The 16299-nt window shown below is 41.6% G+C and overlaps 1 protein-coding gene across 5 annotated transcripts in view; it reads left to right on the plus strand.

The window, feature by feature from the left end:
• LOC112250414 (disheveled-associated activator of morphogenesis 1-like) overlaps positions 1-16299 on the plus strand; it is a 115487-nt gene that overhangs the window by 65384 nt on the left and 33804 nt on the right. For all 5 annotated transcript variants that reach the window (XM_024420531.2, XM_042321767.1, XM_042321766.1 and 2 more), the window contains 2 exons: positions 14094-14165; positions 15776-15870. In XM_024420531.2, coding sequence (XP_024276299.2) covers positions 14094-14165; positions 15776-15870 — 167 coding nt within the window. The remainder of the gene's footprint in view (positions 1-14093; positions 14166-15775; positions 15871-16299) is intronic.

Consider the following 16299-nt stretch of genomic DNA (forward strand, 5'->3'; position numbering starts at 1 on the left):
GTCCGTGCTGGTATTCTCAGCTGTAGAATTGTCCGTGCTGGTATTCTCAGCTGTAGAATTGTCCGTGCTGGTATTCTCAGCTGTAGAATTGTCCGTGCTGGTATTCTCAGCTGTAGACTTGTCCGTGCTGGTATTCTCAGCTGTAGACTTGTCCGTGCTGGTATTCTCAGCTGTAGAATTGTCCGTGCTGGTATTCTCAGCTGTAGAATTGTCCGTGCTGGTATTCTCAGCTGTAGAATTGTCCGTGCTGGTATTCTCAGCTGTAGAAGTCCAGCTAATTTGGAAGATTTATGATCGTAGGTAACTGTATATTAACTGCATGAGTTTTTGTGATATGGTTTGGTCTGAGCTGTATTTGGTTAATGGTCTTTAAGGGAGACTGGAGTTTGACATAAGATGATAGATCGCTCAATGTCTGGAATGGAGTATGATAGTGGTGAGAGACAGCTTAGTTTTGTTGGAGTAATAACTTAGAAAATATGGTTTGTATTCTCACAGTGAGTCGAGGGAGTTGATAAGGACACGCCACATTTCACATCCTGTCACAACTGGTGACCTCATCAGCTTTTTGACATGTATTCTCTCTGACCCCATCCACACTCTGCTTACTGCTGGACTTTTTGAACTCCCATCTTGGGACATAACCCTTGGGTCTCACCAAATGACCTTTCCATGACCTGTCTGTACAACTCATCTTCAAGCATTGGCTGATGGTCCTTTTTATATGGACAATAAAACCCCTACACTGCCTCTTACATATCCAATGTTTGTCACTTGCTTACTGGGTTTTAGGCTTGTTCAAACAACAGGTTGCCATGGTTTAATTCCAGGACCTTTCGAAGCCGCATGATCCTGGGAAAGTTATTTCGAAGAAAGAACTGCCTCCCTCTTTAGCCCGAAGATGGATGAGTCCACTGTTTAGAGTAGCAGTGTGCATATTCTGTTTGTCACATGCTGCTTTAAGATATTAATATTATCTTGACAAGGAAGCTGGGGCAGCAGGTAGCCTAGTGGTTAGAATGTTGGGCCAGTAACTGAAAGGTTGCTAGTTCGAATCCCCGAGCTGACAGGGTAAAAGTCATTCGTTCTGCCCCTGAACAAGGCAGTTTAACCCACTGTTCCTAGGCCTTCATTGTAAATAAGAAATTGTTCTTCACTGACTTGCCTAGTTAAATAAAGGTATAACAAAAAATACCCCCCCTCATTCTCTGCAGCCTCACCAAACACAAGCTTTAACTCTCTTCGAAGCTCTGGAAAGACGAGGTGGCCATTTTATCTGATGCCTCCCATCAGCCTTCAACAATTAGGATTTTAATTTGGTCCAGATGGCAGGCAGGCACCAAGTTCTCCACTGTAATGTCGGAGTGAATAGTCAGGGGGCCAGAACATGGTCATAATAATTTGTACACTTCAAATTTACCACAACTAAATGCAAAATGACATTGTATTTGAAAATAAAATGATTTCATACCCTGATTACATTGAGACACGATCTCATTTGTGAGAACTTGGAAACAGATTTTCGAAATTAAGCTCTCTCACTCTAGTTAGTTAGTTCGTTAGTTAGTTCGTTTGGGGACACCTTATAAATGTCCTTGTTTTTGAAAGAAAAGCAAGGTTTGGTCAGCATGTCACACACACAAGCCTTAACATGTCCCACACCAGAGGACAGACGCCTCAAGTTGTGCCTCTGTTTTAACAACATGTCTGGTACGATTGTAGTTGAAGGGTTAAAGCAGGTGAGGGGACAGGGTGAAAAAAAACCCACATACGCTACCGTTCAAAAGTTTGGGGTCACTTAAATGTCTGTGTTTTTGAAAGAAAAGCACTCTTTTTTTGTCCATTAAAATAACATCGAAATGATCAGAAATACAGTGTAGACATTGTTAATGTTGTAAATGACGATTGTAGCTTTTTTTAATGGAATATCTACATTTATCAGCAACCATCACGTTGTGTTAGCTAATCCAAGTTTATAATTTTAATATGCTAATTGATCATTAGAGAACCCTTTCGCAATTATGTTAGCACAGGTGAAAACGGTTGTTCTGATTTAAAGAAGAAATAAAACTGTCCTTCTTTAGACTAGTTTGGTATCTGGAGTATCAGCATTTGTGGGTTTGATTACAGGCAAAAAATGTCCAGAAATAAAGAACTTTCTTCTGAAACTCGTCAGTCTATTCTTGTTCTGAGAAATGAAGGCTATTCCATGCGAGAAATTGGCAAGAAACTGAGGATCTCATACAGCGCTGTGTACTACTCCCTTCACAGAACAGCGCAAACTGGCCCTAACCAGAATATAAAGAGGAGTGGAAAGCCCTGGTGCACAACTGAGCAAGAGGACAAGTACATTAGAATGTCTAGTTTGAGAAACAGTCCTCAACTGGCAGCTTGATTAAATAGTACCCGCAAAACACCAGTCTCAACTGTCACGTTCTGACCTTTATTTACGTAGTTTTTTTTATTATTTAGTATGTTCAGGGCGTGAGTTGGGGTGGGCAGTCTGTTTTTCTATGATTTTGGGATTTCTATGTTTCGGCCTAGTATTGTTCTCAATCAGAGGCAGGTGTCATTAGTTGTCTCTGATTGAGAATCATACTTAGGTAGCCTGGGTTTCACTGTTTGTTGTTTGTTTCCGTGTCTGTGTTTTTCACCTCACGGTACTGTTTTGGGTTTCGTTCGTTCCACGTTTATTGTGTTTGTATTCAGTCGTGTTCATGTTGAGTATTTCTTATTAAAAGAACCATGGACACTTACCACGCCGCATATTGGTCCTCCGATCCTTCTCGCCTCTCCTCTTCAGACGAAGAGGAGGAAATCCATTACATCAACGTCAACAGTGAAGAGGCGGCTCCGGGATGCTGGCCTTCTAGGCAGAGTTGCAAATTAAAAGCTTTATCTCCGACTGGCCAATTAAAAGAAAATTAAAATAGGCAAAAGAACACAGACATTGGACAGAGGAAGATTGGAAAGAAGTGGTATGGACAAACTAATCTAAGTTTGAGGGGTTCGGATCGCAAAGAACAACATTCGTGAGATGCAAAAAAAATGAAAAGTTGCTGGAGGAGTGCTTGACGCCATCTGTCAAGCATGGTGGAGGCAAAGTGAGGGTCTGGGGGTGCTTTGGTGGTGGTAAAGTGGGAGATTTGCACAGGGTAAAAGAGCCTTCCTTCTTCAAGATCCATCACTCCATTTTGCAAGGCCATGCCATACCCTGTGGACGGCACTTAATTGGTGCCAATTTCCTCCTACAACAAGACAATGACCTAAAGCACAGCTCCAAACTATGCAAGAACTATTTAGGGAAGAAGCAGTCAGCTGGTATTCTGTCTATAATGGAATGGTAAGCACAGTCACTGGATCTCAACCTTATTGAGCTGTTGTGGGAGAAACTTGACCATATGGTACGTAAGAAGTGCCCATCAAGACAATCCAACTTGTGGGAGGTGCTTCAGGAAGCATGGGGTGAAATCTCTTCAGATTACCTCAACAAATTGACAACTAGAATGGTCTGCAAGGCTGTAATTGCTGCAAATAGAGGATTCTTTGACGAAAATACTTATTTTCCAACATAATTTGCAAATAAATTCATTAAAAATCCTACAATGTGATTTTTCTGGATTTTTTTTTCTCATTTTGTCTGTCAGTTGAAGTGTACCTATGATGAACATTACAGGCCTCATCTTTTTAAGTGGGAGAACTTGCACAATTGGTGGCTGACTAAATACTTTTTTTGCCCCACTGTATGGAATCATGTGGTAACCAAAAAAGTGTTAAACCAATCAAAGTATATTTGAAATTCATCAATGTAGCCACCCTTTCCCATGACCGCTTTGCACACTCTTGGCATTCTCTCAACCAGCTTCATGAGGTCACCTGGAATGCATTTCAATTAATGTGTGCCTTGTTTAAAGTTAATTTGTGGAATTTCTTTCCTTAATGTGTTTGAGCCAATCAGTTGTGTTGTGACAAGGTAGGGGTGTTATACAGAACATAGCCCTATTTGGTAAAACACCAAGTCCATATAATGGCAAGAACATCTCAAATAAGCAAAGAGAAACAACAGTCCATTACTTTAAGACATGAAGGTCAGTCAATACGGACAATTTCAAGAACTTTGAAAGTTTCTTCAACTGCAGTTGTAAAAACTATGATGAAACTGGCTCTCATGAGGACCACCACAGGAAAGTAAGAACAAGAGTTACCTCTGTTGCAGAGGATAAATGCATTAGAGTTAACTGCACCTCAGACTACAGCCCAAATAAATGCTTCACAGAGTTCAAGTAACAGACACATCTCAACATCAACTCATCAACTGTTCAGAGGAGACTGCGTGAATCAGGCCTTCATGGTCGAATTGCTGCAAAGAAACCAATACTAAAGGACACCAATAATAAGAAGAGACTTGCTTGCCAAGAAACACAAGCAATAGACATTAGACCGGTGCAAATCTGTCCTTTTTGTCTGAGTCCAAATTTGAGATTTTTGATTCCAACCGCCGTATCTTTGTGAGACGCAAAGTAGGTTAATGGATGATCTCCGCGTGTGTGGTTCCCACCGTGAAGCATGGAGGAGGAGGTGTGATGGTGTGGGGGTGCTTTGCTGGTGACACTGTCTGTGATTTATTTAGAATTCAGGGCAGACTTAACCAGCATGGCTACCACAGCATTATACAGCGATATGCCATCCCATCTGGTTTGCGCTTAGTGGGAATGTCTTCTGTTTTTCAACAGGACAGTGTGTAATTATGCATTTCTTAGGCTGACCCATGCCAGACCTAGGCTGCAGACTTTTACAGAGTTGGCTTGTGATTTCCCTCACACCTCCTTACATAGTCGGGCAGATAAAACACGATTGTCCATTTCTGACGGCGAAACTACTTACACTACTGCGCATGTCGCGCCCCAATTAGTGGCCTAATTAAGAATCATCTTGGGGCCTGGACTAGCCTAAATGGGTCTCCCTACGTCTGAAAACAAGCCAAAAATGTCTCCATACCCTCATTATTATAAATGTGAGAAATGCTTGGAGTTGCACTTTATCCAACCTGCTTTCCCTTCACTATGTTGCTTTTATTCTTCTCTCTTTCTCTCCCTATTTCACTTGATTCTTTCTGTATGTTTGCTTAGCTGTGGTCCGAGGCAGAGTGGATCAGCAGGACTTTGCTGGGATTTTTTTACCAGTGTTGCAGTTAGGATCAAAGCAGGGTAGTGTGTTTGGGCACAATTAATCAGCAGAGTTGGAGGAGGATAAACCCCTAGAGCCAGTGTGGAGGAAGGGGAAGCGGGGAGAGGGGATGGATGGATGGCCTTTGGGAGGTAGTTGGCCGCAGAGAGAGGGGAGTCTTGGCAGCGGGACGTCAGTAATGCAGACTCAGCAGTGAGCCTGGCCCGGGCCCAGCTAGCAAGGGCTTGGCATGGCTCCCCAAAGGCCTAAAGCTCACAGACAGAGCGGGTGGGGGGTTGTAAGGGTTGTGCTCAGTCGTCCAAAGCAAACAGGAAAGCCTCCCTTGGCAGGTGCAGCTTTTGTTTTCGAGGGAGAGGGAGATGGGGTTGGTGGTGGGGGCGGCCAAGCCCGCAGAGTGATGGAGGCACTCCTTTCTCAGTCCCCACTTCACAGCCAGCCAGTTCATTATGGAGCCTTTGTGTTCCAGAGGACTTCGATATGGTAACAGTTATCCAGTAAACACGATCCCCCGCAAGTTCCGCAGAACAAGCAACGGATGGTAGGCTAGCAGCGGCGCTGTCTCTCTGAATGAATTTGTTTACTTTGGTTCGGCCACCTGAATTGATGAGGTCATGCTGGAGAGCATCAATCGCTTTCTACAATTTAATTTAACATGGTTTCCTCTGTATTTGTCTCTGTTAATCAGGAGGTGCCCTGCTTAGCTGCTCTGTTAGCAGGGGATCTGCACTTGAAACACACAAAATGAAGGATGCTTGTTTTTTTCTGTTCAAATATATTTTAATATATATATATTTTTGTTGTTGGTCAAATCCACTTTGCCATAGTGCAATCTGCTTTAAAAGTTATTATAGTTACCTCCCTGGGTGCACTAACTACAGTAGGCACAATACCACTCAATTTTGTTCCAGATTCTGGATTGTGTACTTTCACCTAGGACATATGTACACACTGACACAGAGGCATACCACTGATTAGGTTTGGGTGAAGGAAGTTTTGTTTTGCTATATGGAGTCCTGTGTATTTGCTGTTATTTTAGTTTGTCAACTTTCTTTTCAGCCCTAGACTATGGTGACATAATCTATATGATCTAGAAAAAAAAGAAACGCACACCTATTTAGGCGAGGTGCTGGCTAGCGGAGTAGAAAACGTGAAAATAAAGGAGAGCCGCACACTGTAGGAGCTCAGATGCAAAAATGTAATATCCAACGTTTATCAGGGTATAATCAGTATAATAGTATAATATGATGAAGACAGCTGATGATGAAGACAGCTTGGCTGTCGAAATGTTGGATATTACATTTTTGCATCTGAGCTCCTACAGTGTGCGGCTCTCCTTTATTTTCAAGACATAATCTATATGAACACAGCTGCCACTTCTTTAACACTAGAACTGCTGGGCCCCGAGGGACCCCCTTTCAAACTAATGAGCAGTCATTTTGACTACAAAACACTAGCAGTGTAATTAATAAATTTCACATATGCGATCGCAAAAATTATCAGTTGGTTGTGTTTTTGACAGTCTTAGGTAACATTAGACTACATTTTTATAACACAATAGCATTTTCATTAGTTTTACTGTAGGCTATTATGTTTAAAAAAAACAAGTTTAAGTTTTCAATCAGTTTTATTTGTGGAATACATTTGTTGCAACTATGAAACAAAACACATATGTGTTGGAGCACAGTAACAGCTTCTTGACAACAGCAAAAATTATTTTAAAAAACAACCACCAAGACGCACAGTCAGCAAGACGCGCCGTCAAATAATGAAAACATCAGAAGACTAAACATTATTATAAGCGCCAATTGTGATTGATAAAGTGAAAATCAGCACAAAAGTAATAATGGCATTACAAAAACAATAATAGCATAATTTGACAGCTGTCGATATTCTGATAATCTGACCGTAGCATTGTCACCGGCTTGTTCTATCCAACCAATGTCATCCTTTCCTGTTTCCTGTCTCACCGTTTCATTTGGTGGTGGCACGGGCACCTGTTCAGTGCGCACGGTTCTGGCCTCAGAGGTGAAGGTTCAGAATTAGAAGAAGAATCATCAGAAATGTCATGATTCATTTCTTCCCCACCATCTGATTGGTTTTCATTCAGACTTTGTAGCAGCGCTAATGCGGCATGTGCATCCATTCTTCTTGGTATTCTTGCCATTGTAAATGGCTCACTATCTCACTGTGTACTCCAAGTAGGGCAGAGTAGACTGATAAGACTGCTTGGATTCGATGGACTGATGTAGGGTACATTCCATTTTGAGATTGCAATTAGAATAGATCAGTACAATCAAATGGACCACCTTGTTCTTCATTCACAGTTGGTGATTACTCAATTATGCATCATTCGCTTCCTCTCGCTCATCAACTCACCCGTTCTCCCTCTGTCTCCCCATAATACTTTACTTCATTTATTTGTTATGTGTGAAATTTAGTTTTGGTTTAGGTTCAGCTTCGAGGCAATTATCAATGTGAATATCAACTGGGCACAGCGAGAAGGTGTGGAGCAGGCCTTACTGTCGGGGGAAGGAGGGGCAATGGGGGAAAACCATTTAAAAAATATCACATGCCCTCCTAGAACTGGGTAGAACTTACATTTTGTTGGTGATATTAAGATTCTAACAACAACAGTGTGTTATATAGACTTATTTAGGAAAGGTCAAGGATGGAGTGAGGCATGACTTAAAAAATAAGTAATACAATGAGTAATACATTTTTTAAATTAATGAGCAATCAAAATGACTGCTTCCTGTTGTTAAAAACCATTGGATGCTGTTTATCATAGCGCTCTACGCTTTATTATGGGTGACCGATAAAACTACCATACTGTGTTACCTCATCACTCCTAATTTACAGAAATACATTACTCATTCACAGGAATGGCTAACTCTTGAAATTCCTAGTCACCAAAGATTTAGGTAGAACAGCCTTTAGTTCTTATGAGCCACATACTTGAACAAATTTCAGAATACCTTACGATTGGTTGCACTAGTGTTTTAAAAATTTTTTTTTATCATTTGTATTTTTCCTTATTATTTACGTTGTGTTTTCTGCATCATGAAGCAGGGCTCTCTCGAAAAGAGACCTTGGTCGCAATGGAATATCCCTGATTTAAATAAAGGTCAAATAAATAAATGTTACGATGCTCCCACCAGCTCTCTGTAGTCAACTGCCAATGCCAGAAAACCACCAGCTGCCATGGTTTGGGGGGGACCCTCATTTCAGGTCTCAGATTAGGTAAAGTCACTGTGCAAAGCTAGGCTAGCTATGACTAGCTGAACTACGCTATATGAGACAAACACTCTGGCATATACACTACATGACCAAGAGTATGTGGACACCTGCTCGTTGAACATCTCATTCCAAAATCATGGGCATTAATATGGAGTTGGTCCCCCCTTTGCTGCTATAAATGCCTCCACTATTCTGGGAAGGCTTTCCACTTGATGTTGGAACATTGCTGCGTGGACTTGCTTCCATTCAGCCATGAGCATTGGTGAGGTCAGGCACTGATGTTGTGCAATTAGGCCTGGCTCGCAGTCGGCGTTCCAATTCATTCCATAGGTGTTTGATGGGGTTGAGGTCAGGGCTTTGCAGGCCAGTCAAGTTCTTCCACACTGATCTCGACAAACCATTTCTGTATGGACCTCGCTTTGTGCTCGGGGGCATTGACATGCTAAACAGGAAGGGCCTTCCCCAAACTGTTGCCATAAAGTTGGAAGCACAGAATCATCTAGAATGTCATTGTATGCTGTAGCGTTAATATTTCCCTTCACTGGAACTAAGAGGCCTAGCCTGAACCATGAAAAGCAGTTCCAGACCATTATTCCTCCTCCACCAAACTTTACAGTTGGCACTTTAAAGTTTGGAAGCTCCCGACGAACAGTTATTGCGCTGGCGTTGCTTCCGGAGGCAGTTTGGAACTCAGTAGTTAGTGTTGCAACCGAGGACAGACTATTGTTAGTTGCTACGCACTTCAGCACTCGGTGGTCCCATTAGGTAAGCTTGGGTGTCCACTTGGGTGTCCACTGTAAGCCCATACTGGTCAACATGACCTTGAAGAGAGGTTGAGGGCTGCTGGCCACCCATCTTAAGGTCAGTGCTGGAGGTGCCGGATAGAGACAGCAGTTTTTAACCAGATTTCCAATAAAATTCAAATAATACAATTATTTAAAAAAGCAGACAGCTCACTCAAAGTTAACAATGAACTGCACAAGATCAAATATGTCTCGACTAATGCAATATGTATCACATTAAGTATGGAGGAAACAACAATGTTGGCCAATGTTGGATTTTTGAGGTTGGTTAGTTTTTTTGTTTTTATTTAATTTAATTTTTTAATATATAATCACAGTTTTTGATTTCTGAATCTCTGAGCAATTGTATTTGTATAAAATAATTTTCCAAATGTTTTGAGCTCAGTATTAGTAGAATTTATTGTATACAGTCATTTTGGCTCATCTGTATCAAGGGTGCCAATCATTTTGGAGGTGACTGTAGGTTGTACGCCATTTGGTCTGCCTACTTGTAGTCCCAAAACTGAAATAGAGCAGAGACTCAAAGTAGGACAATGCAGATAAGTGGGCCTAGTTTATCTTCAACTCATCTCTGCGAACTGTGGCCCAGAACACAGAGGGAGAAAACCAAACCTTTATGTCCATAGATTGTTCCTGGCTACATACGAAAGCACAAGCTTGATGAAAACCTTGGGAGAATTGTGGATGAATGCTCAAGTTGTGCATTGGGGACATTGCTCGAATTTGGAAGGCTACATCTGCCTTGCAGGACTGTTGTCCATTAATTACAGTGAGCTCCAAAAGCATTGGGACAGTTACTGTTGTCACTTTGGATTTCAAATGATACTATTAATTTGAAGGTATTTTCGGGTGAACGTAAAGCACTTTTTGTACATAGTTTAGAAATTACATCACTTTTTTGTACATAGTCCCCCCATTTTAGGGGACCAAAAGTATTGGGACAAATTCACTTGTGAAGTAAAGTAGTCAAAAGTTATGTATTTGGTTCCATATTCCTAGTATGCAATGATTACATCGAGCTTGTTACTAGCACGCAATGATTACATCATGCATCATCAAACTTGTTGAATGCATTGGCTGTCTGTAGAGTCCCAAGCATGATGTAATCATCGCGTGCTAGGAATATGGGAATAAATACTAAACTTTTGACTACTCTAATACACATATAAGTGAATTTGTCCCAATACTTTTGGTTCCCTAAAATGGAGGGGCTATGTACAAAAAGTGATGTAATTTCTAAACGGTTCACACAATATGAATAAAAATACCATACAATTAAAGGACAAATCCACGGAGAAGTCACTAATTCCTTTAATATTCAATCATTTTTGTGAAGAAATATTTAATTTTGATATTATAATAAGGTTGGTAGCAACATGGAAAATTGTAGTTGAAATTTGATGCACCTCAAGTCGACTGCAAAAGCCACAATGGGCTGGCTAGCTAGCTAGCAAACGTGGCTACATAGAATGATAACAAAGCTAGTTAGCTGTAAAATCGTCTAAACAAACTACACTATAAATTTAATAGTCAACAATCTCTCCATGTTCAACATGCATATCGATGTGCCTCACAGAGTGGAGTCTAACATTCGCCAAGGCAGATATGCTTTTGAGGAGATGGGAAACGTTGCCAAAGTTAATGGGCTGCGTGGTGCATTCTGGTCGATTCTTGGACAAGACGTGAATGGGAGTCTTCTGAAATGGGAGTTAATTAACTTGCTATCTGTAGCATATCGTATAGCTTTGGAATCGTGACATTACGTACTATCAAGGAAAATAGGCACATTTCTCGACACAAACTCAGCAAAAAAAGAAACGTCTTTTTTTCAGGGCCCTGTCTTTTAAAGATAATTCGTAAAAATCAAAATAACTTCACAAGATCTTCATTGTAAAGGGTTTAAACACTGTTTCCCATGCTTGTTCAATGAACCATAAACAATTAATGAACATGAACCTGTGGAATGGTCGTTAAGACACCTACAGCTTACAGACGGTAGGCAATTAAGGTCACAGTTATGAAAACTTATGACACTAAAGAAGCCTTTCTACTGACTCTGAAAAACACCAAAAGAAAGATGCCCAGGGTCCCTGCTCATCTGTGTGAACGTGCCTTAGGCATGCTGCAAGGAGGCATGAGGACTGCACATATGGCCAAGGCAAAAAATTGCAATGACCGTACTGTGAGACGCCTAAGAGAGCACTACGGGGATACAGGACGGACAGCTGATCATCCTCACAGTGGCAGACCACATGTAACAACACCTGCACAGGATCGGTACATCCAAACATCACACCTGCGGGACAGGTACAGCATGGCAACAACAATTTCCTGAGTTGCACCAGGAACGCACAATCCCTCCATCAGTGCTCAGACTGTCTGCAATAGGCTGAGAGAGGCTGGACTGAGGGCTTGTAGGCCTGTTGTAAGGCAGGTCCTCACCAGACATCACCGGCAACAACGTCGCCTATGAGCACAAACCCACCGTCGCTGGACCAGACAGGACTGGCAAAAAGTGCTCTTCACTGACGAGTCGCGGTTTTGTCTCACCAGGGGTGATTGTCGGATTCTCATTTATCGTAGAAGGAATGAGCGTTACACCGAGTTCTGTACTCTGGAGCGGGATCAATTTGGAGGTGGAGGGTCCGTCATGGTCTGAGGCGGTGTGTCACAGCATCATCGGACTGAGCCTGTTGTCATTGCAGGCAATCTCAACGGTGGGCGTTACAGGGAAGACATCCTCCTCATGTGGTACCCTTCCTGCATACTCATCCTGACATGACCCTCCAGCATGCCACCAGCCATACTGCTCATTCTGTGCTTGATTTCCTGCAAGACATGAATGTCAGTGTTCTGCCATGGCCAGCGAAGAGCCCAGGTCTCAATCCCATTGAGCAGGTCTGAGACCTGTTGGATCGGAGGGTGAGGGCTAGGGCCATTCCCCCAGAAATGTCTGGGAACTTGCAGGTGCCTTGGGGGAAGAGTGGGGTAACGTCTCACAGCAAGAACGAGCAAGTCTGGTGCAGTCCATGAGGAGGAGATGCACTGCAGTACTTAATGCAGCTGGTGGCCACACCAGATACTGACTGTTGCTTTTGATTTTGACCCCTACTTTGTTCAGGGACACATTCCATTTCTGTTAGTCACATGTCTGTGGAACTTGTTCAGTTTATGTCTGTTGAATCTTGATAGGTTCATACAAATATTTACACATGTTATGTTTGCTGAACAAAAACGCAGTTGAAAGTGAGGACATTTTATTTTTTTGCTGAGTTTACATTGACTTTGAGACGGGATTGCGTAACTATTAGCCTAGCGACAACCTGAACGCGATTGGTCGATAGTCTGCTTAGTGGGGCGATTTACGTTCCTTTGTTCATTGGATCTCTTTTCTATGATATCTCAGACAAATGCACCATACAATGCACCCTGGACTAAAGAGGCAAACAAATAGGAATAATGTGCTAGACCTTTAATTAAATTACACATTTCTCGAGGTAGGAATATCACAAAAATATCATCAGTGGCTCATTTGAGAGAAGATATCCTCCAGAGTTATGGCATTGGTCAGTATTGAAATCTGACATATATGATAGACGTTTCTGTGATCTAAAAGCCGTATTCCTATGAACTACCCGTGTAGTAAGAGCGATTTAGCATGGTGCTACGTAATACAGGACGGATTTATCACTGTCTGAACACCAATAACTCGGATACACATGAAAACTTGAAATGACCCAGAGAATCGATAGAACATCACTCAGAGATGCATAAAAACATAGCATTCAAAATGGGTGAACCTTTCATTTAAGGCTGATAATCTGCACTTTCACCTCAGTCATTGTATCATTTCAAATCCAAAGTGCTGGAGTACAGAGCCTAAACAACAACAAAATTGTCACTGGCCCAATACTTTTGAAGCTCACTGTAATTCATGGACTTCAGTCCTGCAAGGCAGATGTAGCCTGCCAAATTCGAGCAATGTCCCCAATGCACAACTTGAACATTCTTTCACTAATCTCCCAAGGTTTTAATCAAGCTTGTGCTTTCGTATGTTGCCAGGCAGAATCTATGGCCATAAAGGTTGGTTTTCTTCCTCTGTGTTCTGGGCCACAGTTCTCAGAGACGAGTTGATGATAAACTAGGCCCCCTTATCTGCACTGTCCTACTTTGAGTCCCTGCTCTGTTTCAGTTTGGACTATTCATATATCCACTATACTAGATCTACTCTGTTTCTTGTGTCAAGTTGTGTGAGTGTGTTTGCGCTCATATTTTTTATGTTATGTGTTTTTGTGTCTGTGCACACATGCCTGTTTAGGTCCATGTGAATTGTGTGTAAATTAGGTAATTTACTCTCAGGGCCCTGAATGTGGTTGACAAATCTGTTGTTGAAATGCTAAATGTGTTTCTGCTTTCAAGAGGAAGTCCCTGTCGTGATGGCTGCAATGGCATGTGAAATGTGTTATTCCCATGGTTCTCATTCAGAATATATAATTCCCACATTGTGTTATGAGCATTTTATTCCAACTCTACAATTCCCACTAATTTCATGCTTTACGTTACTTTCATCATTCTACCTACCCTGTTATTGTTGAGGATGTTCTCAGCTTAAGTAGGCCACGTGATTTATTGGGGTCATGATGATTTAAAACAATATGCTTCCATTACTGTGTTTTATTCTCAACTCCTCTGCTCCCGGTCTCTTGCATGGACTTAACAATGGTGGAAACTCAGTCCAGCCGATGCTGACACCAATCATTTGAGATTGTACAAGTGCACCCTTCTGGAAAAGGGTGGAGAATTTGGACACAGCCCTAGTGGAAGCCTCTAACCGACCAAACACATACTCTCTTCTCCTCTTTTTAGGAACAAGAGGAGAACAAAGGTGCAACCAGCTGGCCAGAGTATTACATTGACCAGCTCAATTCCATGGCTGCCGTAAGTAATGACTCCTTGTCATTCTTTACTCTAGGTCTCTTGACTATGATTTTGTATCCATCTCGATCATTGACACTTCCAAAGTGAGTGTAGAGTCTACTGTGGTACTGAATTTAACTTTCACACTCCTTAAACAGATCTGGAAGAGACTTGACTGTCAATATAAACATTTAACTTTATCATTTACATGCTTGATATCAGTGATCCTAAAACCTGATATGCAGTATGCAGGTTTATGTCCCAGCTTAGTGGCATCACACCTGATTCTACTGAGCTGGGACTAAAGCAGTTGAATACACTGCGACGATGAATGGCTAAAAGCTACGGGTGGCCGTCCTATTTGCTGTCGCTGCGGTGTGTTATAGGGACCACTCGGTTGCACTCGGCCGTCCATGGTTCTGGTGTGTGTTTCCCATAAAATGTGCATTACTGCGGCTCTCCAAGAGCAGGATGGAGGATCACTGTGTCTATATCAACTTTTGCACTGATTTGAGATTATCCTTGATTGAAACCTGATCAGGTAATAAAAAGCATTTGCAGTAACTTAAATGATTCCTAAATTCTCAATAAAAGAGATTGTACTGTACTCTAACCTCAAAACAATGTAACAAACAAATGCAAACAGTTATAATTACATTGGTAATCTGTAGCTCCTCAGATCAAAACTAAATCAGATTAATTCTGCATTCATGTTATTGTCAGCATTTTAACTCCTGGCACGTGCTATGTTGATATGTTTTTGGTAATACTATTGCAGTTTTGGCAGGTGCAAGAGGTTCTGGGTAAATTCCAAAGAAAGACAGGCAATATCTAGCACAGACATGCCTCAGGCCTAGACACATCCAGCCGACTCAACTATCTAGAACTGTTCCTTTTGTATTCAAACAGCCGAGCAAAAACCTGGCACAGATTCGAGACCTTTCTCCTTTACCTGAATGGCACGTTCTCCACTACACTTCATTTATAATAAAAGCCACTGAACACAGAAATTGCTGGCACATGCTGGGATGCTTGTTATCGGATCCAAACATGGAGTCCCTTTCAGGTGCGCTTGTTCCCCAGCTGTTCCATACGCTTGATAAGCAGCATAGGTTTTTAGCTGCACATGTGCAAAAAGCGTAAAGACATTAACGCAATTTGGTCAAGCAAAACATTACTTTCCAGTCAGAAATTGTATATTTTTAAAGCCACAGTCTGTAAGATTTCCAGTAATTAAATGCATAAATTATACACATTGATTTTGAATATGACTTACAGTACAAAAACCTTCATCAGTTTAGTACAACTTTCCTACCTTTTTATGTAACCAAATAACGAAAGACCTGTTACTTCACGTTTTACTTAATGTTTTTGTTGTATTTATGTATGAATCGAATCATGCTTAAACAGTAATGTTGCTCTCACAGGATGTCATACGTCAAGCACTACAGATAATCTGTATCATGCAAATGTCACGGGATGCATTTGCTCTATTGTCTCCGTTCCTATTGGTACTATTCACAGTTAGTGTGGCTTGAAAATACATCACCTGGCTCAAGGAGCAGTCTAACCAATTCACAGCATTTGACATGTTCTAACAGCTTTGGTGACGCTATATTTATGTTGCACAGAGGAAGACACTCCTTGCCCTGGAGAAGGAAGATGAGGAGGAGAGGAACAAAACGATAGAGAGCCTGAAGACTGCTTTGCGGACGCAACCCATGAGGTGCCCTGGCTCTCAAACTTCCATACACTTCACTGTACAGTGCATACGCTCGCTAAAGAAACTCATTTAAATAGACTTATAAACACACACCCTCTTCAAAAATGACCTGTAGCTACCATACATAGAATAAACACAGGAGGGAACAGGATTGTTTTCTGAAATGTCATTATACAAACGCTCACAGACACACACACACACACACACACACACACCCTTCTCTCTATTTCCATGCACTGTTCCTTCATTTTTTTTGTACTCTCATAGAATATACTCATAGCACACCAGCGCTTTGAATTACAATAGCTGAAATAACAGGGCCCTACAGGGAGTAATTGCCATTGGAGTTACAGACTTATAGAAGTGTATATGCAGACCAGAATGAACAACAACGGCCCAGTAATTCATCACTGTACTGTAGATGGCTAGGCT

The sequence above is a fragment of the Oncorhynchus tshawytscha genome, linkage group LG05 (assembly GCF_018296145.1).
Source record: "Oncorhynchus tshawytscha isolate Ot180627B linkage group LG05, Otsh_v2.0, whole genome shotgun sequence".
NCBI lineage: Eukaryota > Metazoa > Chordata > Actinopteri > Salmoniformes > Salmonidae > Oncorhynchus > Oncorhynchus tshawytscha.